Source organism: Podarcis bocagei (genome assembly GCF_964188305.1).
Source record: "Podarcis bocagei genome assembly, chromosome: 6".
Classification (NCBI taxonomy): Eukaryota; Metazoa; Chordata; class Lepidosauria; order Squamata; family Lacertidae; genus Podarcis; species Podarcis bocagei.
The window spans coordinates 27,386,426-27,409,541 of record NC_138130.1 but is presented as its reverse complement, the minus strand read 5'-3'; the positions used below and the strand labels follow the sequence as shown (position 1 = coordinate 27,409,541).

General features: G+C 42.2%; 1 protein-coding gene across 9 annotated transcripts in view; it reads right to left on the bottom strand.

Annotated features, from left to right (window-relative positions):
• The window catches only part of MCF2L (MCF.2 cell line derived transforming sequence like), a 132,399-nt gene that overhangs the window by 99,967 nt on the left and 9,316 nt on the right, over positions 1–23,116 (bottom strand). Inside the window, exon 1 of one of the 9 annotated variants that reach the window (XM_081198294.1) lies at positions 21,169–21,407. The exons of 6 other annotated variants lie outside the window; for them this stretch is intronic. Coding sequence is in view for 2 of the 3 variants with exons in the window: in XM_081198292.1 (XP_081054418.1) it covers positions 13,694–13,772 (79 nt within the window). In the remaining variant the exon portion in view is untranslated. Of the gene's footprint in view, positions 1–13,114; positions 13,161–13,693; positions 14,300–21,168; positions 21,408–23,116 lie in introns of those variants that run through there. 2 more of the 9 variants (XM_081198292.1, XM_081198295.1) reach the window with 2 other exon arrangements.

The window sequence follows — 23,116 nt, the reverse complement described above, 5'->3', positions numbered from 1 at the left end:
CACCCTCGGGATCTGTCTCAGAACCCTCGTATTGGTGGGACGATAGGCCGGAGGAGCAGTTCCGCAGGAAGTGGATGGAATGTTCCGGCCGAGCAACGCCGCCTGGAGGAAGTGCGGGAGAGACGGACATGGACATTTTCGGGGACGACCCTGGTTTCGAGCACGGCGGCACAGAGATGGAAGAGGAGGTGACTGTCGTCAACGAGAGCAGAGAGGAAGACCCGGAAGAGTTCCGATGGAGGCCTGCCACGGGAAGCGACCGATATCCGACGTTCGTCCCTTTGCAACAGCAGCCCCCAGCTCCAGCACCGGAAGGAGGGGAGGGGGGACTGGGGGGCTTCGAGGGGGGGATGGATGTCAGGGGTTTAGGTGCAGAGGCACGGGCAAGGGAGGAAACAGAGAGCGAAGGGGAGGAGACAGAGGAAAGGATGAGTGATGACGACGACCCGAGATCTCCCAGTCTTTCCAGTGAATCAGAGGATTCACAGAAAGGAGCACCAGTGGCCAGGGCAAGGGGGGAGGCTAGGGAGGCACCCCAGGAAGATAGAGCCAGAGGAGACTCAGGGGGGAGCAGCTGGAAGTCGGGACCAGCGTCACCGCCAGGAAGCAGGGAAGAGGAAAGGAGCCAGGGGGGAAGCGCTGGCAGCTCACCACAGGAGGGAGGGCAGGAGTCAGGAGTGGCCACACCTCCATCGGGGAGCGAAGAAACGGTTAAGAGGAAAGTGGAAGGTTGGGCGCGCGCGCCAAGTTCAAATGCAGAGGAAGGCGGCGCAGTGAGCAGCCCCGAAAGGGAACCAGGTCCTAAAGCCCGGCGCAAGGAGGCAGAAGGGTCCGGGTCAGCGTCAGAAGAGTCCCGGAAGGAAGAAGCCCCGGGGGGTAGAGGGACCCAGAGGAGGACAGTCAGGAGGAAAAGGTGGAGCAAGGCTAGGATATTAAGTTGGTGCGCACGGGGCGGAGACTCAGACGGAGCCTCGCCGATCTAGCTAGTAGACGTAGAGTTGCAGACAGCAGCGTGAGAATGGAAACTGTAATTCAATAAAGACTTTTACTTAATGACCGCTGGCTAGCGTGATCCTCTGTGAGCTAGGATCTTGAAGCAGCTCTGACAACAGTAAATTTGTTTTACACCATCATTTTAATACCATATTTGGCTGACAGCTGAATGTAGGATTTTCCCATTGTAAAGTGAAAGTCTGTTTACTTGCTTTCAGAAAAGGTAGCAAGGTGCTTTTTTTGCCTGGAAAGCTAGTTGCTAGGTGTTTTGTTGATTCAGTTGATGCTACTTACGTCTTTGGTATTTGTTTTATGGTAGATACATTACTTTCTTATACTCCTTAAGCTGCTTTGATATTTAGAAAAATGGCATAAAGTCTTTAAAATAAATATGACTTTTCCCACACAATTGTTTTGCAAAGTTATCAAAACATCTCAGCTGCACAAAGGCAGGTCAAGTTTATTTCTTTTTAACATAAAAAACAAACCAGCATTGAATTTCTATGGCCTTTTGTACATCATTAAATGCAACAGAAAGCACTACCACATCACACAGTTGAGAATCAAGATTGAATGTGTCAGTCTACACCCCCCCAAAGAAGTCTCAAAATAGGGGCACACAGTGATAAAGCTATTTAAAAAAATAAAAAAGCCCAGTCGGAAAATTTCAAATATGAAACAGTTATGAAACCTGCATTTGTTTTAACTTAATTAGTTAAGCAGAGAATCCTATAACAAAGGAGGAGGATACAGAAGCCATTTCCTCAGAGGAAAGCAAAGCAAACAGAAGCAAAAAAAGCTTTGGGTGAGAAAGGTGTCTAAAAATAAATGGCAGTTCTGATTAGGTGAGAACCAGACATTATGTCTACAGAGTTTAAAGGAGCTGGTTTTCATTCAAGTTGTACAAGGAGAAGCCAAAGTGACTTTCATTCAGCTAGCTGACGGTCAAGGACTGCTGGGACTGCCTCTATTTGGCAAAACCACATTTCAAAATAATGTGCCTCTGCGTCGACAGCAGAGCTTTACAAGCAATACCCCGAGAATCCTCTTCTCTAGTTCTAAGAAGAATCAGAAGAAAGAAGAATGTGCATAGATGAATCATAAAAATGTAAGATGAGCCCTGCAGGATCAGACCAAAGGCACATCCTAGCCCTAGTATTCTTGTTTTCACAGTGGCCAACCAAATGTCCATGGAAAGTGTGCAAGCAGGAACTGACTGCAACAGCACTCTTCCCAGCTGCAGTTCCTAGCGGTTGGTATTATGTGGTATATGCTACCTCCAGTGTTAGAAACTCAAAGCTAGGTGCCAAATGGCTCCTTAAACCAAGGTTGCAACTGCCAAAATGGAATGTCTAGTTACCATATTTGGGCAAGACAACTCTAAAGCCTTATTTTTCCAAAGGATGGACTGACTGTGATTGGTTATCAGTTAAAACACCTGGCTAGTTCATACGGCAACCTTGAACTGGGTTAAGAGCTCTGGGAACTTACAGGAGAAAAGTCACTTGATCCAGGGACATTCTTGCACCTGCTCAGAAAAAGCATTTTTGGTTCCAGAAATTCATTCCGATTGTCCAGATGAAATGTAACGGATAGAATTCTACAGGATGGGGCATTAGTTTGGGAAAACGGTCTAGAACCAATGATCCTCAGATGGTGGAGATGTCAGGAGCTAACCTGGTGCCCGGGCATATCCACTTGGGCAGAAGTGGTCAAAAGCCAGGTGCAAAATGTACCCAATGCCTGGCTACAGTGGAACAAGAAGATAGCCATAACAGCTAGTAGCCAAAGATACAGTGGTACCTCGGGTTAAGAACTTAATTCGTTCCGGAGGTCCGTTCTTAACCTGAAACTGTTCTTAACCTGAAGCACCACTTTAGCTAATGGGGCCTCCCACTGGCGGCGCCGTGCAATTTCTGTTCTCATCCTGAAGCAAAGTTCTTAACCTGAAGCACTATTTCTGGGTTAGCGGAGTCTGTAACCTGAAGTGTCTGAAACCCGAGGTACCACTGTAGCCTTATCGTTCATCAACTGATAAACGAAGTGAAGAAATATTTTGTTTTGTCTCTTCACGATTATTCTCAGGCGATCTGGTCAATTCAAATGCTTGATCACAAATAACGATAAAGTATGTAAGAGGAAACAGCAGTAAAGTTGTTGGGATCTTTCATCTCTTAATAACATTTCTTGCAGCTGAACCACATCAGAACTAGTCCTATAATTAGACAGAGGAAGCTACCTCAGGCAGTAGTTGTGGTAGTACCCCCTTACATACCACCATTGCATTCCCCCTGAGACCCACACCCCAAGGTAGCCTGTTGGTCCTCAGATAGGATAGAATACAGTGGAACCTCAGAAGCTGAACGCCTTTGAACTCGAACGTTTCAGCTCTTGAACAATCGAAACCTGGAAGTAATTGTTCTGGTTTTCAAACAATTTTCGGAAGTTGAATGTCCAGCGTGGCTTCCAATTGGATGCAGGACGCCGTGCCTTGGTTTTCAAATTGTTCCGGGAGTAAAACGGACTCCCGTTGGAACGGATTAAATTAAAAAACCAAGGTACGACTGTATTCTGTTCAGTCACACAGATCCAAGTCAATATTCAACAACCACTCCAGTCAGATTTTGCACAGACACCCCCCCCCCCCCGGCAATTATGTTGTGTATTTTGGGTTTTTTTTATGTTGTAAACTGCCCTGTGATCTCCAGGATGAAGGGAGGCATATAAATCTAATAAATAATAATGCAGAAAATGAGAGATGTCTCCAATCCCACCCCAGGTCAAAGTCAAGCTGCTAAAATCCAATGTGGTTGCTTTCTTAAGTCTGAAGTCATTTGGGCACTGCCTGACGTGTAAGGGAATGTCCAGAGAACATTTTCACTTCTATTAGATATACTGCAACAGATCAGCTCTGTTTCAGCAACTACCAATAGGATGCCTGGCCCTCACAGGTGAGACATTTTTGAAATAGAATCGGGGATCAAATACGTTGCTTGCCTGCAGTCGTGAGGCAAGGAGAAGTAGTAACATGTTACAGGCAAAGACTCAAACTAGAACAGAAAAAGGAAACCTGGAACATTTGGTCACATTCTGGTCCTGCTTGCGTGAAACACTTACTCATAGTTTAGTATTAAAAAGAGAAGGCATAGAGAGCCTTCAGCTCATGGGCTCCCTCTCCCCATTCGTTCTCCAGCAAGCCCATAAGGAGAAGTTGGGAAACTTTTGTTTCTGTTCTTCATTAACGGAAGCTTGCCATGATTTCTAACCATGGGCAAACTTTTGGCTAATTTTAACTATGGTTTGCTGAAACAAGCCACCTTCAAACCATGGGTTACAAGTGAGCTTATTCACAAAGTCCCGTTCAAAGTAGCTACAGCTTGTGGTTCAGACGTAATGCCAAACTAACAGAAAATCTTATTGTTCCAATCTCATCATGGCCTTACCAGAGGAAGAAAGGGCAGAGCGCAAAAGGCTTATTGCAGTTCGTTCTTGTAAATGCTAAACCTTTTATTGGCATCACATACAAACATCCAAAACAAATCAAAACAAACCATAGTTTAGCATGACATGCAAATGCAGAATCCTTTACAGTCCCAGTAAGACTGTAATTGAACATTTCTAATTAAACATTTTCCAATGTCTTAAATAGTTTCGAATCTGAATTCAGCATGTTTGGGCAACACAAATTTATGGTTTAAATTCACTCCTTTCCCTACTTACAAACAAAGCAAGCAAGCAAGGGAGAGTGTATGACCCCACTCTCTTAAAAGTTGTACAAACAGCTTTGAAATCACCCAAGTTGGTGGTGTAGCAATTCATTATGTCACATTTAGCAAATAATGCATTTTTTAGAAATGGGAAATATAGTAGTGGAAAATTCCCAAATAAAAGGAAGGGAAAAGCAAGGTCTTAGCTCCCCAAGGTTACAGAAAACAATACCAGATGGCAACAACTTCAAATGCATTTGTCAATGCCAAACATGGCTCTTCCCTGACTACAAAGTTCAAGCCAAGCCATGCTTTTTAAAAGCACAGAAGGAAACATGCCAAAATACATTAGGATGCACCATAGTCAACTATGCTATACAAAATGAGATATAGATATTCAATCAGGTGTACAAAACTCAAAACTAAGTAGTCTAATATGCCCCCAGCAGGCAGGTGGGGGTGGATCTGGCTGGCACATCTCCAAGTGACTTGAAGCAACTGTTTACAAACTCCCAGCAATTTAACAGTAGATATTAATCTATACCCTGCTAAGTATTGCAGAACCATTATCTGCAACAAGTAGCAGAACATCCATGAAAGACCAAAATGGATGACAAGTTCTGTGGCACTTTTTTGGCAAATTGCTTTGATGATGAGCCTGAAGACAACACCGTATTTATCAGCATAAATAGGTTGGCATGAGTGCTTTGGAAATATACCAAAGCAGACAAGAAAGAAAAAACAACAGCAGCAGCATGATAATGGATAAGTAATTATAAATATTGATGAAATGTTTCAAAGACTATGCTGGAAAAGCAAGGGTTGCAATTATACATTCCCCCCAGATAGATTATGGTAAACCACAGTCTACCTTTTATGTGAGTTCACCTACATTAGTAATTAAATTAACGGAGAAGATGGGAAATTCCATCCTCCTGGCTCAGTTCCTGATCAGTATAAAGGGTGTTCAAAGGATTATTTCTTCTCTCTTTTCCTTGCTCTCTATTCAACTCAGCTTCATCTGCTGAAGGCCACAAGATCCTGGCTCACAGCCCTGGATGGATTAACTATGAACTTTATTCCGAAATGCTAGGGAACTTTGAAATTCTCAACAAGATGGGCTGGAGGAAGGAAGGCCAAATCTTCAGTTAGGATGGGATTGAAACAGAAAATGTGATTGCTTTGTCAACTCAACTGTAATGCAATTCTTACACCATTTTTAAACCATAGGAACTTTTATTTCCCTATTCCATTGTGTTAAGTTGCTATCCTTTCCAGATTTCGCAGTAACATGCAGATAACAATAAGCCTTAAACTGAAGCACTGGACACAAATAAACCACTTGATTCGTTTCAGTTACAGTGTTTTAGTCTGTGGTATCACACTTTTCTCTCCATCTCTTTGGGTTGCAAATTACCAAATCTGAACCCTGAGTGGAACAGTCATTTAGCATTGGTGCACTGACCAGGAATTGGCTGGATTAAATCCCAAATTAATAACAGATCATGGTGTACAAAAATACACTTTTGAGCACTTCAGTTCCTATTGCTTCCAATCACCCTCTATGCACAAAAAACCTATTTCAATCCTCACAGCAATTTTTAAAACAGAGAATGTACACAAATAGATGTTCTCATGAGAGATTGCCAGTGTCAGAATGAATAAGAATTGCACAGTTACATTAAAATTGAAATATGCAGAAGAGCAGCCAATGAAAACAGATGCAAACAACTCCAGTTATTCAAGGTGTTAAAATGAGATCAAGAGTAAATCTGAAACTGTTTGATACCTTAAAAGCCAATCCAAGGGAACAGTTAGATCTCCAGCCTTAGAGGTTTTAATGTGGTCGATGACTTGGGTCTTCCAAGAGAAAATATGCTTTAACAAGTTTTATTTATAGTCAGCGCAGTGCTACAAAAGGTGAGATTTCACAGGAACCAGAACCTGAACATTGCTCCAGGGCAGCGAAACTTGCCAAACATTACTAGTCTAAAAACAGTCTTAGATCTCAAATTATCACAGACGGCTTAGTACATTAGAATTCAACAAAGAAATTGTTACAAATCTCCTAGAATTTTACCAGCTATGGCTGATACATCAATTACAGATGACCTTGGACAGGAATATTCTGGCCACAGTGATCCAGGCACTGGTAACCTCAAGATTCGATTACTGCAATGCGCTCTGTGGGCGGCTATCCTTCAGCCTGGTCCAGAGGCTCAAGGTGGTGCAAAACACACCACTTGAACTGCCTGCTTACTCAGGCCCATCACCCATTTCACTTGGCACTCCCCACTCTTAACATCTCCACCCAATCCTCCTTCCTTGCCGCTACCCAGCCATCTGAGTTCATCACTGCAGTAGGAATTGTTGCACACTAGATAGAGCCATAAAGAAAGCTGATCGCCAAAGAAATGATGCTTTTGAATTATGGTGCTGGAGGAGACTCTTGAGAGTCCCATGGACTGCAAGATCAAACCTATCCATTCTGAAGGAAATCAGCCCTGAGTGCTCACTGGAAGGACAGATCCTGAAGCTGAGGCTCCAATACTTTGGCCACCTCATGAGAAGAAAAGACTCCCTGGAAAAAACCCTGATGTTGGGAAAGATGGAGGGCACAAGGAGAAGGGGACGTCAGAGGATGAGATGGTTGGATAGTGTTCTCAAAGCTACGAACATGAGTTTGACCAAACTGCGGGAGGCAGTGGAAGACAGGAATGCCTGGCAAAGCTAACGACCTAACGACTAAACAACAACAGATAGAGCCAGTTGCCCACCTAGCTTGCTTCCCTCTGCTCCCCCTGGAAAAGGCAGGCTGGCTGGTGGGCAGGCTGAACCTTGAACAGGAGAACTTCTGTTAGAGCTGAGTGTTTACAGCAACCTTTGGTTGCAGATCCCACTTGTTAAATCGTGAAATGTGGATGGGTTTTTAAATATAACTTCCACAAGGCATTTTACTGGAAGCAGAGATGAGCTTATGTAAATCCCACTCCCTAATGGAATCATCGTTTCCCTCCCCCTTTGGGGTAATTTACATCTGTTAACTAATTGGGATGTCTGTCCCAGAAGGATAGGGACCGCGGTGAAGCAGCAGCAGCAATCTTCACATTGTTAATACCACTGCACCATCAACTAGATTCTATGCTGAACTTCACTGCAGTAGCTTTAACTCCAGAAGGGGCCAGCTACTATTCAGTTTGGGAGCGGATGCTGGGAATCTATGTGATATTGTTGATTGAAAAGTTGGAGGTTTTCACAGTAGGAGGAAAAGTATCCTTCCCCATTATAGTTTGGTGCTACTGGGCATATCAATACAGTGGTACCTCTGTTTAAGAACTTAATTTGTTCTGGATGTCCGTTCTTAACCTGAAACTGTTCTTAACCTAAGGTACCACTTTAGCTAATGGGGCCTCCTGCTGCCGCTGTGCCGCCGGCACACAATTTCTGTCCTCATCCTGAGGTAAAGTTCTTAACCCGAGGTACTACTTCCGGGTTAGCGGAGTCTGCAACCTGAAGCGTTTGTAACCCGAAGCCTTTGTAACCCGAGGTACCACTGTAAGGCTCTATTCTGCATATGCTCCCCTCCCTTCCAATACTTCAAGTTACTGGCATGTGTTAAGGTGACTAGAGGTTGGGCAGAGGTAAAACTACTGGAAAAAATGAAAACCTGCTGTGTCTATATTAATTTGGAGCGGTGTGGTCATTACTGAGAAAGAGGGAAATGTCATTAAAATCAGATATATGGGGGAAAGCGGTATTTCTCCCTTCCTATTAGGAATGGTTCATTTGTTTTGAAATATTTAACGTGCATAAACCTTTTAAAGCAACAGAATGGGAAGAACCAGAGATCTGTTCAAGAAAATCGGAAATATGAAAGGAACATTTCGTACAAAGATTACCATAATAAAGGACAAAAGTGGTAAAGACCTAACTGAAGCAGAAGACATCAAGAAGAGATGGCAAGAATACACAGAGGAATTATACCAGAAAGATATGGATGTCTCGTACACCCCAGGTAGTGTGGTTGCTGACCTTGAGCCAGACATCCTGGAGAGTGAAGTCAAATGGGCCTTAGAAAGCACTGCAAATAACAAGGCCAGTGGAAGTGATGGTATCCCAGCTGAACTGTTTAAAATTTTAAAAGATGATGCTGTTAAGGTGCTACACTCAATATGCCAGCAAGTTTGGAAAACTCAGCAGTGGCCAGAGGATTGGAGAAGATCAGTCTACATCCCAATCCCAAAGAAAGGCAGTGCCAAAGAATGCTCCAACTACCGCACAATTGCACTCATTTCACACGCTAGCAAGGTTATGCTTAAAATTCTACAAGGAAGGCTCAAGCAGTATGTGGACCGAGAACTCCCAGAAGTGCAAGCTGGATTTAGAAGAGGCAGAGGAACCAGAGACCAAATTGCAAACATGCGCTGGATTATGGAGAAAGCTAGAGAGTTCCAGAAAGACATCTACTTCTGCTTCATTGACTATGCAAAAGCCTTTGACTGTGTTGACCACAGCAAACTATGGCAAGTTCTTAAAGAAATGGGAGTGCCTGATCACCTCATCTGTCTCCTGAGAAATCTCTATGTGGGACAAGAAGCTACAGTTAGAACTGGATATGGAACAACTGATTGGTTCCAAATTGGGAAAGAAGTACGGCAAGGCTGTATATTGTCTCCCTGCTTATTTAACTTATATGCAGAATTCATCATGCGAAAGGCTGGGCTGGATGAATCCCAAGCCGGAATTAAGATTGCCGGAAGAAATATCAACAACCTCAGATATGCAGATGACACAACCTTGATGGCAGAAAGTGAAGAGGAATTAAAGAACCTTTTAATGAGGGTGAAAGAGGAGAGCGCAAAATATGGTCTGAAGCTCAACATCAAAAAAATGAAGATCATGGCCACTGGGCCCATCACCTCCTGGCAAATAGAAGGGGAAGAAATGGAGGCAGTGAGAGATTTTACTTTCTTGGGCTCCATGATCAGTGCAGATGGTGACAGCAGTCACGAAATTAAAAGACGCCTGCTCCTTGGGAGAAAGGCGATGGCAAACCTAGACAACATCTTAAAAAGCAGAGACATCACCTTGCCAACAAAGGTCCGTATAGTAAAAGCCATGGTTTTCCCAGTAGTGATGTATGGAAGTGAGAGCTGGACCATAAAGAAGGCTGATCGCCGAAGAATTGATGCTTTTGAATTATGGTGCTGGAGGAGACTCTTGAGAGTCCCATGGACTGCAAGAAGATCAAACCTCTCCATTCTGAAGGAAATCAGCCCTGAGTGCTCACTGGAAGGACAGATCGTGAAGCTGAGGCTCCAATACTTTGGCCACCTCATGAGAAGAGAAGACTCCCTGGAAAAGACCCTGATGTTGGGAAAGATGGAGGGCACAAGGAGAAGGGGACGACAGAGAATGAGATGGTTGGATGGTGTTCTTGAAGCTACCAGCATGAGTTTGATCAAACTGCGGGAGGCAGTGGAGGACAGAAGTGCCTGGCGTGCTCTGGTCCATGGGGTCACGAAGAGTCGGACAAGACTAAACGACTAAACAACAACAACAACAACAAAACCTTTTAAAAGGCTGTTAAATCAGTACTGGTATTTTACAGTGGTACCTCTGGTTAGGTACTTAATTTGTTCCGGAGGTCCGTTCTTAACTTGAAACTGTTCTTAACCTGAAGCACCACTTTTGCCAATGGGGTCTCCAGCTGCCGCGATGCCGCCGGAGCACGATTTCTGTTCTCATCCTGAAGCAAAGTTCTTAACCCGAGGTACTATTTCTGGGTTAGCGGAGTCTGTAACCTGAAGCGTATGTAACCTGAAGCATATGTAACCCGAGGTATCACTGTACTAAGTATACTCAGAGACTATATACATGTGCAACTGCACATGCACATGATCATTGCTTTGATGACTTCACAATAAGTTTCAAGAGTTGTTGGGAGACAAACAGCAGAGAAATTTCACCCAGTAACTCCAATATGCACGCATATTGTACACTGTTACAGCAAACTGTGTGGTAAATATAGTAATTTTCTGCAAATACTACTACACAACGGCAGGTGGCTGTTAAGTATTCCCCCCTGCTCCCAGCCAATGGCAAATGCAAACTGAAAACTTAGCAGCAGACATGGCTATGGCTCTTTCTAGTGTAGGTGCTAAAGACCATAGTACAGTTGACATTTTACTAAGAAGTACAATGATATACAAGCAACTCCCTGTTTGCATCGGGGTTGTGTTCCAGGTCAATGCGTTCGTCAGTGGTTGTGTGTAAGCCCATTCTGCCCTATTCCAGGGCCGAAAATGGTATGTGTGTTAGCGGTCCTGTGTGTCTTGGTCATACACAAAATGGCTTCTCTCGCTGTACATGTCTGCTCAGAAGTATGTTTGTGTGTAATAGGCCCTATTGCCAGGTATGTCAGCAACCATTACTACCTCAGCTTAGAGTTGCCCTATGGGGTTCATGTACCCTTATAACAGCTGTGTGGAGGGCAGAAATTCAACAGGGTAAGACTTTTGTACTATTTATTTTTTGAGCACTCCACTCTGCCCACAAAAGAGGACACAAATCTGCATATGGCACAAAGCCCATGCAAATCTGAGGCCTCTTTTGTGAGTGGTTCACAGGGCCCAATCCACATACAGCAGGCATAGGTAAACTCGGCCCTGAGATGATGAGAGTTGTAGTCCTAAAACATCTGGAGGGTCGAGTTTGCCTATGCCTGACATACAGTGTACTGGGTACGTACACACACACACACACACACACACACACACACACACACACCACCCTGATAAATTACACCCATTTCTGCGTAATTAGCACTATAACATTTTATGAAATGCAGGTTTCTGGAGCATATATGAATATACAAATAACAGTCCTATTATAAACAGATTGCTTAGACCAAAAACCTAAGCCTTTTTAAAAAAATTATCACACTTACTTCTAGCATTATCTATGTAGCAGGTCTTGCAGAAGTTAAAAGCAAAACTCTTTTGACCTTGACTGTGTCCTTAGATTTAGTCCTATTGCAATATTTGCATTCCTGGAACAGACACACTTTCCTCCCCAAGAACTCTGTTAAGTATCTAATTCATTCAACATGTCCTGCTCAGATAACCTTAATAATAAAAAAGGAAGTAAAAATTTAAAAATAAAAGCAAAATTTCCATTTCACAACATATTTTATGGGAGCTTAAAATATATTACATGGTAGGAAGCACAAAACCTGTATTACAAGGCACAGCAAGTCATAGATTGAGTTTAATGTTCAATTTTGGTGCACCCAGAGATAGAAAGCACGATCAGAAATTAAGAGTAGAAGCCACATCACAGCGCATGCACACAGGCTCACACAACCCTACCTTTGCACTAATAAATAATGTACGACACTTAAGAACATACTTGGTTAAGAAATGTTTTTATTAGGAAGATTCATACTTCAACCTTTCAATGCACTCACAGAGCTCAGAGTGGTTTACAACAATATAATAACAATCCAAGAAAAAATAACAAATAAAATCTAACAGCAACAAAGCAATAAGAAACAGAAAACGTTCAGCAGAGATAACCAGACCAGAAGATTATCAGCCATTTGCTCATTTTAAGCAAATCCTTAATACATCTAATCACCACAGCTCTACTATCATCAGCCATTTTGTTAATTATCTCAGATACTTCGTGGGGGGAAAAAGAAAGGACAGTTCGGAACCCTGGCAGAAAGGAAACAACATTAATAGCACAGAATGACAAGGAAGTAGGATGTTTTTAATGTCCTTATACTAATAGCACATATGAGGAGGGCAAAGGAAGGGGAGAAGTCGGTGTAGGAAAATCAGTACAGTAACCAACCTTCTTTCTGGGCGATGTTACTGTTTCCTGTGCTATTGTAAAGCATCACAGATTACCATGTTTGATGCTGGGGGTAAACCTAGAGAGAAAGGATGAATGTGACAAAGTCCCCTTCCTCATCCATCCTTGCTATGCTCTCTGGTCCATGGTAGTAGTTAGAACACGGGCAAACAAGTCAGTAGTTCAAATTTCAGCTCAGCCATGAACTCACTAGTTTGCCGTAGGCAGGCTGCTGTCTCTCTGCTGCCTTCCCAACATAGTGTATTAACAGGAATACAAATACTAGCCTACTTAATAGGCTTGTTTAAAGGATTACTTGGCTAATATATGTAAAGCATTTTTGGTACGGGGTAAAAGCTTTATGCAAAATGATAACGCATGAACAATTCAATTACTGGAAAGGAGCTTCTTCCACTGAAATAAGATGGAGCTCCTTTCCCATTGCATGGATTCGGACTGCAACTCTTATTCCAGAGCCCTGGCTTGCTTGTGAAGAACATACAGGGGGAAATGCAAACTTGTTTTCAAATTAAGCAACATCTTCTCTTCAGTTTCAAACAGATATGCAAAACTACACACGACACACATTAGCGTAGCACCTGTCCATTTAATTGTTTCATGAAAGATGCATAGGGGAACTTCTGGAACTTCCGACACAACTAAGCAGCTATTAAACAATGATAAAATTACTTAAACATCATTAGGTTTTTCAAGAATCTATGAATGTCTTCCTGATTCAGAAAACAAGTCCTGCAATAAAACATTATTTAAAAAGCCGGTCTGAAGCCAGGCTAAAATTAGCTCACATCGTCCCTCTGTCACACAAGTAATTTCAAGGCTGTATTTTTAGAAAGCAATCTTGGGAGAATCGCGGTGGTTTGTACCTGATGTCTAGGAGCCATCTATGAACAAGTGTATATTTCATCTGGATACTTCAATACAGACCTTAATTTGCTAACAAAGACTGTTCAAGGCAAGGTCAGGTCCTAGTATCAATCAGCAGATAAAGTTTCCATCAACAGGCACATGTAATTATCATGCCAATTACAACCAGGTTTTTTTAAAAAAAAAATCATATTAAAAACACCAAGTGTCAAAAACACATTACAGTATTTAAGACCTGCAGCTCCTCCTACCAGTGTGCTGAGAAACAGCATACAATCTCCAATCCAATTCTTCCAAAGCCATTTCTTCAGTTTTTAGCCAGCATCTCATTCTCTAACAAAGGCAATGCACAGGAAAGCATTCTTCTCCCCATCATCAAGTAGAAACATTATGGGGGGGACCTACGGCACTGCTTCAACAGCACTGCATTTCAGTTACTGCACACAGACACCCCCCCACCCTCCTTCTCCATATTAGCTCAAAAGGAGGTGCAAGAACCCTTCCTCCGCAATGCACAGACAGGAGGGATGCTGTGGAGAGGCAGAGTCAGGAATGATAATTACATCAATATCGCTTTAAAAAAAAAAGTTATCCCCTCCTCCATGAAGCAACCCCACCACCCAGCCTTGCTCCCATGCTGAATTGCTATTAGATGTCAGAATTAACACGGAGCTTTCATTAGCCAGCTCTCCCTCGCTGGAAGAGTTAAAGCACATCCCAGCGCTGCTCTGCTTTAAGAGCACATCTATATTGATGCTGCCTGCTGTTTCCTTAAAAAGAGGAAAGCTAACACAGCTTTGAAAGATAATACAGCTCTGAACAGAAAAAGGGGAGGACACAGAATTTCCCTTCCATTGGAAGCAGCCAAGTAAGCCTAGTTTAGATGAAATACTTGTTGTTTTTAAATTTCTGCCTGGTTGGGCTTTTTAAAATGAAATGAATGAAAACATAAATCCTGTGGGTCAAGTGCTATTGACATTTGGTTGTACTGTATCCCTTAAGTCTTTAAATCAGTGTTGGAAACTGGGATAGAAAAGCTAGGAGCCAAATGGCTTCTGGGACCTGGGTTGTGGGCGCCAAAATAGACTGTCTAGTCATCACTGGGGGAGGGGAGGCAGTCAGCAACACTTTTTATTTATTATTTTAATAAGCATGAATTAATATGCAATTCACGTAAGTGATACACTGTTAATACCACATTTTTAGCAGAAATTGTTAATACTTGTTTCATTGGGTGTTTACAATAAAAAATATTGGTACCGTACTTCAGTTTTCAAAACACTCTACTCTTTATTGTTAAAACACCTTAACGAATTGTCTATCCTTAACATATACTTTGAGGCTTCAAAGCACATACAGTGGTACCTCTGGATGCGAACAGGATCCGTTCCAGAGCCCCATTTGCATCCTGAAGTGAACGCAACCCACGTCCGCGCGTCGTGATTCGCTGCTTCCGCGGATGACGTCATTTTGAGCGTCCGCGAATGCAGCAAAATTTTTCATGGAGGGTGGTAAAAAAATGTTTTAATACAAAATAGCATTTAATTAATCTAATTAGAATTAAATAAACATATAATAAATTCCCCAGGGACTCCATGGTTCCCTCTTCTTCACATTAGAAACTCCCGCAAGCAGAGGCCTTACTTGACCTACGCAGTTGGACCCAGTGCTGGTGGAAATTTATAGTTTGAGAGGGGCAATGGAAGTCTGAAGTGTTATGATCTTTGCAAAAAAAGAAACAAACAGCCATGTCGTTTCAGATGAGCACTATTCAGTTAAGACAAAAGCCACATTTTAAATTATTATTAATAATGATGGTGATAATTTGATTTATTACCTGCCCTTCACCCTAGGGTCCCAGGGAGAGTCACAACAATTTCAAGTACTACATTTAAAATAAAATACCTTGCTTAGAAGCCATTTTTTACCATGTTAGTTTTGGATTTATGAACATTAGAAAACTGAAATCAATTGACTGAGATTAAGCAGTCAAGTGCTGCATAAACCAGGGGGTAGACAACGTGGTGAACTCCAGAAGTTGTTGGATTCCACCTCCCATTAACACAGCCAACAGGAATTATGAAAGCTGTAGGGCAAGTCAGTATGAATACCCTTCCTCTACAAAACCAGAATGCAAGCTGATTTTTGCTCCCATGTGTGGGAAGGCTGTGACGAGGAACCACAAAAATAGGCAACCCTTTGTAGGTTGCCTGGAGCCCTGCATGGTGTGGGTCCTGCATTATGGGCTTACCTTGAACTAGAGATAGCACACATGCAGGAATGCAGACTAAGTGCAAGACCTGTGTCTTCAATGGCTACAATGGTACCTCAGGTTACATACGCTTCAGGTTACATACGCTTCAGGTTACAGACTCCACCAACCCAGAAATAGTGCTTCAGGTTAAGAACTTTGCTTCAGGATGAGAACAGAAATCACGGTCCGGTGGCGCGGCGGCAGCGGGAGGCCCCATTAGCTAAAGCGGTGCTTCAGGTTAAGAACAGTTTCAGGTTAAGAACAAATTAAGTACTTAACCCGAGGTACCACTATATTTGGATCGAAAATTTCGGGAGGCTGGCCTAATTTGCTCAAATATCCATTAATTATTTCTTGAGCCCCGGTCCCTACATCACAAATAGTGTGAGGACTAGCAAAATTTAATGAGACATTTTTGTTGTTGTCCTTATGAGTTACTAGGATATGTTAATCTTAGTTCTTGCAGCACAGAGCACTTCCTATAAATAACATGTTCTTAACAAATTCCACTTCCTGAAGGCAGCAATCTCACCAGGAAACCTCTTAAGATACCCAAACCCATATTCTCCCTTTCACTGTAGTTGAATTAACCCAAGAGCAAAGCCTCACTGCTTTTTAAGTAATGAACTCTCCATTTACTGTAGCAGAAGTTACAACAAATAACAAACTTGAAGTACCCAGAGGCAGTTGAACTGTGGGATTTTTCAACTGGTTTGATGGCAGAATCCATAATTCACAGCACACTATTAGTTTTATTTATGTGCCTCAACTATTTAAGTCCCAGGAAATTTATTTCCTTTTTAGCCTTAGCTATTTTTTCCCTTTTAAGAAAATTAATCTGATGCAGTAAGTAGAGAATAGAAGAAAGCTCAATACCACTTGTTATTCAAGTCCAGATTTTTACTTTGCAAAAGACATGTCAAACAACAAAGTGATGATTTAAAATATTCTGGCCTTACCAGCAGTCCTGCTTGGATCACAACCCAGAAGGCAGCTACATTTATCATCTACAGCTTTTTGAACCTCAGATTCCCTGCAGTCAAGTCTGACCCTCTGTCTAGGGTTGCAGCCTGAGTATTAAGAAAACCATTTGAAAGCCCCACCCTATCCCAAAATCAGCAGTAATATTATATCCAATCAAAGTATGTACATGGTATACTGTATACCTTTTTAGTTCTCCTATGTGTATAATATAATAAAAATTTTCCAGGGTGAGAATAGAAGCTTTTTTCTTTTTTTTAAAGTTACCTTCTGAGAAAAATAAAACAGTAAACAAAGCCACAAAGACTTGTGAACTACCCAGCTAAAATGAACTTATCATGTCTGGTTTCAATGGATTTTTCAAATGCTTAACTCAGTCTATTAGATAAGTTCATGAAGATACCAACAAAAGGTAAGTTCGGTGATATTCACAATAGCGAGAGATGCTAGTAGAGTTATAGATAGATGTTAATAAAGTTGTAGACAATGAAGTTGTAGACGACAGGGTGCTGGCGTTTTGCACCTGTTTCGCTCTGGCAGTCCAAGTAATCAAAAGGCCGCTGCTCGCCCCTGATAGGGCCCTTTAACTGGGGCTTGCAGGTACACACTCCCAAGATAGTTTTCCGGGCTTCTTCAGTGGTCTAATCATTGGACTCAAGGTCATGTTCCAAGATACACGTTCGGTTAGTGTTGCAGAAGCATCTGTAGAACATATTGGTCCCTAACCATGTTGGCTTAGCTTAACCACAATGTAAAGGTAAAGGTACCCCTGACCGTACGGGCCAGTCGTGACCGACTCTGGGGTTGCGTGCTCATCTCGCTTAAGAGGCCGGGAGCCAGTGCTGTCTGAAGACACTTCTGGGTCACGTGGCCAGCGTGACGAAGCTGCTCTGGCGAGCCAGCACCAGCACAGTGCACAGAAACACCGTTACCTTCCCGCTATAAAGCGGTACCTATTTATCTACTTGCACTTAGAGGTGCTTTCGAACTGCTAGGTGGGCAGGAGCTGGGACCGAACGACAGGAGCTCACCCCGCCGTGGGGATTTGAACCGCCGACCATACGATCAGCAAGTCCTAGGCACTGAGGTTTTACCCACAGCGCCACCTGCGTCCCTTGTTTCTGTAGAACATATTGGTCCCTAACCATGTTGGCTTAGCTTAACCACAATGTAGCCTAACGCAAACCAAACTTTCCTGTTGCTACACACAACATAATGGAGATCAATGGTGGGTGATCTTTCTTTTAGAGGACCCTGTACACCATTACTGAGGTTTTTCTTGAGATGAGAAAGCCTAGATAAGCTTCCAAGGTTTCCTAGAACAGAAATTGAACACCTGGAATCTAAATCTTGACCCAATATTCAATTCCTGTAGCTGGAAGAGGTAGACTCCCCACTCTGCTCAAAGATGCCCATAACTTGGAGTGTTTATTTTGCAAGTCAAGTATGGTGAACACAAAGAAGTGATAATGATACCACCAAGTCTAGAAAATAATGATATGCTCCTGAACTGCCTCCAATCCCAATGAAACTTGAAAGTTATGATTCATAATTGAGTATAGTCTTTATTTAAAGGCATCAGACGGGGGTATTTTTATTTATAACAGAATTATAAAGAGACTGAATAAAGGCAAACTAAGTTTTAATCCTTAATATTTATCACAAAGCAACAATGGTAGGGTTGCGAGGTTGTTGTTTTTTGTTAATATAATAACTGCAGTCATGTACATTTTAAAATTAACTTTGATGATATAAAGCTCTCTTAATCCACACTCCTTATGACTCCCATGTAAAGAGATTAAACATACAAATCAAGAGCATTCATTTGAGAGCAAGTCAGGCTAATCTTAACAAACGGCATTTTAATAAAATGCCACATTTAATCATCACATAGCAATAATTCCAAAAGGTATTTCAGGACCAAACAAGAGTACATCACTGGTACCTTGTCAGTTTGAGTACATATCAAAGAAAAGGAAAATTCACCCTTGAGGAGGAAAGCAACTCATTATATCATACCAGCAATATAGTTAAGTTTTCATTCTTTTTTAAAAAAACATTTACAAAAACTGTCAAAATCTTAAATAATCTTAGCTTTTATTAAAAATGAAGAGCTTTGATATGTGAATACTGGGGAAAAAATTGGGACTATCAAATGATACAACATTTGATTTTGAAAGAACTCAATTGCATCTAGTTTCCCCCCTCTGTGTTCAGTTCCCTGACATATTATATAAGAGAGCCCATGGAATTTACTGGTTCAATCAACGTTTCAACAAGGCTACTGGTGGTCACTGGACAGAATTAAACTGGGACCTGGGAGATCTGGGTCTTGCCTCCTGAGGAAATATCCTCAGATTCCATTTCAAATATACAAAACAGGAATGTGTTCACATCTGCAATTCCTCTTGTAACCAAGCAAGATTACTACTGAAACACCTACAGTTACATTTACAGGGGCTTTCAATTTAAAGGAATTCATTCATAATCCCACATACAGTAGCTCTGCCCAATCACACAACAGAAGAAAAATGCAAGAAGTCATTCCTATAGTCCCCTTATCATTAATGTTTGTTGTTGTTTAGTCGTTTAGTCGTGTCCGACTCTTCGTGACCCCATGGACCAGAGCACGCCAGGCACTCCTGTCTTCCACTGCCTCCCGCAGTTTGGCAATTTATGGGAAAAGAGCATAAATAGATCTGTACTTTTATTTCTATAGGATAACTGCCTACCATTCTGTGTATGTGCACTATGCAAAAATCACAATGTTGGGAAAACCGTGAAGCCAGCCAATGCTTCTCTTGATTCCTGCAGTCCCAGTTAACTTTGCCAGCTCAGCTGTCCCCTGCCTCATGCAGGGGAGCAGGGATTCACAAGAGCAGGCACGATGCAGGAAAAACTGTGAAGCCAGCCAATGCCTCTACATAGCGATATACTGACATATCAGGCACTGTGATGTATCACAGTATATCACAATGTTCTAGACTATTGTGATGTTGAAAACCAGTTATCACCCAGTTCTACTCCCATCACATAGAAAAGGGTGTGTATCTTAATTTTAAACACCAGAAGTATTGGATGTAAACAGTATAGACTGCTCCCCTTATCACCTAAAGGTTCTCTCCCTTCAGCCACTTTCTGCCCTCCCACAAGTTCTTTCCCCCTCATACTGGAAGTGTGCACACCTGGGAGAAGAATACTTGGGAGCGAGAGGCCATGGGAAGGGAGAATTCTGCACTTTCTATCCCTATGTCCGTTTTGCTGTCCCGCATCCTCATTCAATGCAAAGAGAAGGTGAGATTCATGTTCAGAATACAGGGGCCTACAAGGTCTAGATCAGCACAGCTTAGGCAGGCAAATTCTGAGCATCCTTCTTCTAAGTCTTATGTAGGTGACTTTGCTTAAGACTTTGAAAGGAATGGACAATGGAGTTACAGTGGTACCTCGGGTTAAGTACTTAATTCGTTCCGGAGGTCCGTTCTTAACCTGAAACTGTTCTTAACCTGAAGCACCACTTTAGCTAATGGGGCCTCCTGCTGCCGCCGCGCCGCCAGAGCCCGATTTCTGTTCTCATCCTGAAGCAAAGTTCTTAACCTGAAGCGATATTTCTGGGTTAACGGAGTCTGTAACCTGAAGCGCGTGTAACCTGAAGCGTGTGTAACCCGAGGTACTGTATCTGCTGTCTTGTCTCTCTGTCTTAATGGGCAGAGGGTAATTAAAGCCATGATCCTACTTTGAAAACAAGCAAGGGTAGATAATCCAAGCCTTAAAAATTGCCTTTTATGAATGAAACAAAGAGAATCTCCACATTTTGCCACTAGAACTGTGGTATATTTTACAATTACATTATAAAAGTTACTTTAATAAAGGTAAGTACATAAATATAAGTTTTGAGTTCTTTCCTGACAAAAGCATCATACAGAATATTACTAAAACAGACACACATGTATTAATCCCTCCCATCTGTAACCAACTTCATCTACATGAAACTGTTCACATCCATCCCTTGCTATCTGTTCTCTCTCTCACTCTCTCTGCCCTGACATTGTTTTCTTCACTGTTGATTTCAGATTAAACACTCCCCTGAGGCAAGGACTTGTGTTTTTCTTGGATTACAACACTCCTTAAAGTGCCACATGCTGTAACAATAATGATTCTCCACAGCATTTTTTAATACTACTAATAAAAAGTCCATGCTATTAATCTTCTTCAAAAGCTTTAACTTGGCTATCATTCACACAGGGTTAGATTTAATCTTAAGGAGCAACTGCAAGTTCAGGAAACATTGACGTGGATCACAACAAACACGAATCTCCATCCCATCACAACATTTGATGTTACCTATCAAAACCCTTTTAAGAGGCAAATGCAATAACTCTCCAAACTCAGGTTCTATATTCTAACAACAACATTAAATTTCCATTATTTATAAGGGGGAATTAGAGGAGTGTGTATTTTCAACCAACACTTGCCCCAGGAAAGCAGACTAACCTTTCCTGAAGCTTTCTTCAAAAGCGCAATCCTATTTCACCACAGAGATTTACTTCATAAAGTTTAAGGAAGGTATCATCCACCACGTGACTCAAGCAGGAAAGGAAAAAGTGCAAGTACTAAATCCCAAAACTGCAGTCACATAACCAAAAAGCAGCATAACTGACAGATTCAACTTCATGCAGTCCCTTTGCAGCAAAGTGGTTTCCTTGGAAACAGAACACAGGGGAGGGAGTTCACACAGTGAAATCCTCATTCACTCAAAAGAGATTTACTGGACACTTTAATAACCAGGCATCTTTCACTTTGGGGAGTAACATCCAGTTTGTTCAAAAGTGCTGATGGCTCAATTCTATGTTACACATTACATTTAGAAGTCATATGATTTGTTGCATGTTTTTCGTTTGTCTGTTGCTCAGATGGCGAAAGAGGGAGATTTAAAGGGGAAAGGACTTGCTCACCAGGCTTTCTGTCTCCCCCTAGGTGGTATATACACTGCTTTGACAATCGCTGCCAACCCCTATAAGTACCGGTAATTAAAGTCCTCCTTTTCCTCCTGTTTTAAACTCCCAGTCATGTCTCCATCACCAAGCCTGCGACATTGGTTCAACAGCAGCACCTACTGGGGAGTAAGGGTTCATACACCAAATATCTCACCATCTCATCTGTGTTGGTGGGTTAGACGACACTAAGAAAACTGCCACAGAATTTCTAAAACAGTCATTGAGATAAAATGTACACAACCAATATGTTTTAATCCTTCCATGGTTGGTGATTTGGGCTGGTTCTCACCAAAACCAGATATTGTGTGCTTAGCCTTCTGTTCTAGACCAGGGTTGGGGAACCAGTAGTCCTCAGAACTTGTTGCGTCTTCAGCATCCTTTAGCTCTAGCCATCATGGATTATGGGAGTTGGAGTCCAACAAAATTTGAAGGGTCACAAATTCGAAAACCCTGGTCTAGACTGTATCACTTAAGACTGCGGGTGGGGGCTCAAATCATGGAACTTCCCTCACACAATCTTCCATATCTTCCTGATGACAAGGAGGAGGATTCCAGCGAGCCTAGACATTCCCTTGATATGCGACTTTCATGTGTGAGGGAATTTATGTGTGCTCTGTTGTTGTGAGTGTTGACCCAGAACGCAGCTCCTGCACGAATCAGGGGTTGTCTGTATTACTGGTGTTTATAAGAATTAGGATTCTGCATTATGAGAAACCTACGGTCTGCAAATAATAACATCCTCAAGGTCCCAGGCCTCAGAGAGGTTAGGCTGGCCTCAACTAGAGCCAGGGCCTTCTCGGCTGCGGCTCCAATCTGGTGGAATGCTCTGTCGCAAGAGACTAGGGCCCTGCGGGACCTGACATCTTTCCGCAGGGCCTGCAAGACAGAGTTGTTCCGCCAGGCCTTTGGTCAGGGCGCAGCCTGACTCCCTCCTCTGGCAACCTGCACAGAATTTTGCTTAATTGGTTGCCATCAATTTGATTTTAATTAATTTTTATAATGAAATATTTTTAGATTGTGTGACTATTTTACTGTTTGATTATTTGATTGTTGTTAGCCGCCCTGAGCCCGGCTTCAGCTGGGGAGGGCGGGATATAAATAAAATTTATTATTATTATTATTATTATTATTATTATTATTATTATTATTATTATTATTATGTTTTTATAAACATAAACTGGAAATACACGGGACAGTGCTGATTGGTGAAAACACAGAATTAGCCCTCAAGGGCTATGGTAATAAACATTCTGTCCACATAGATTTTAAGGCTTATGTGGAAATAAAATAAAGAAAACAATTCCTTTGACAGAAGCGGGGGGGGGGGTGCACCTTCCAGACCTTCTGTGCTCTGTCCATTTTATTATCTGAAAATACCCCACATGTAGGCCTTTGATTATGTCAATGTAACAGTTTCTGTTTTGTATCCAAGTTCAATTTATTTT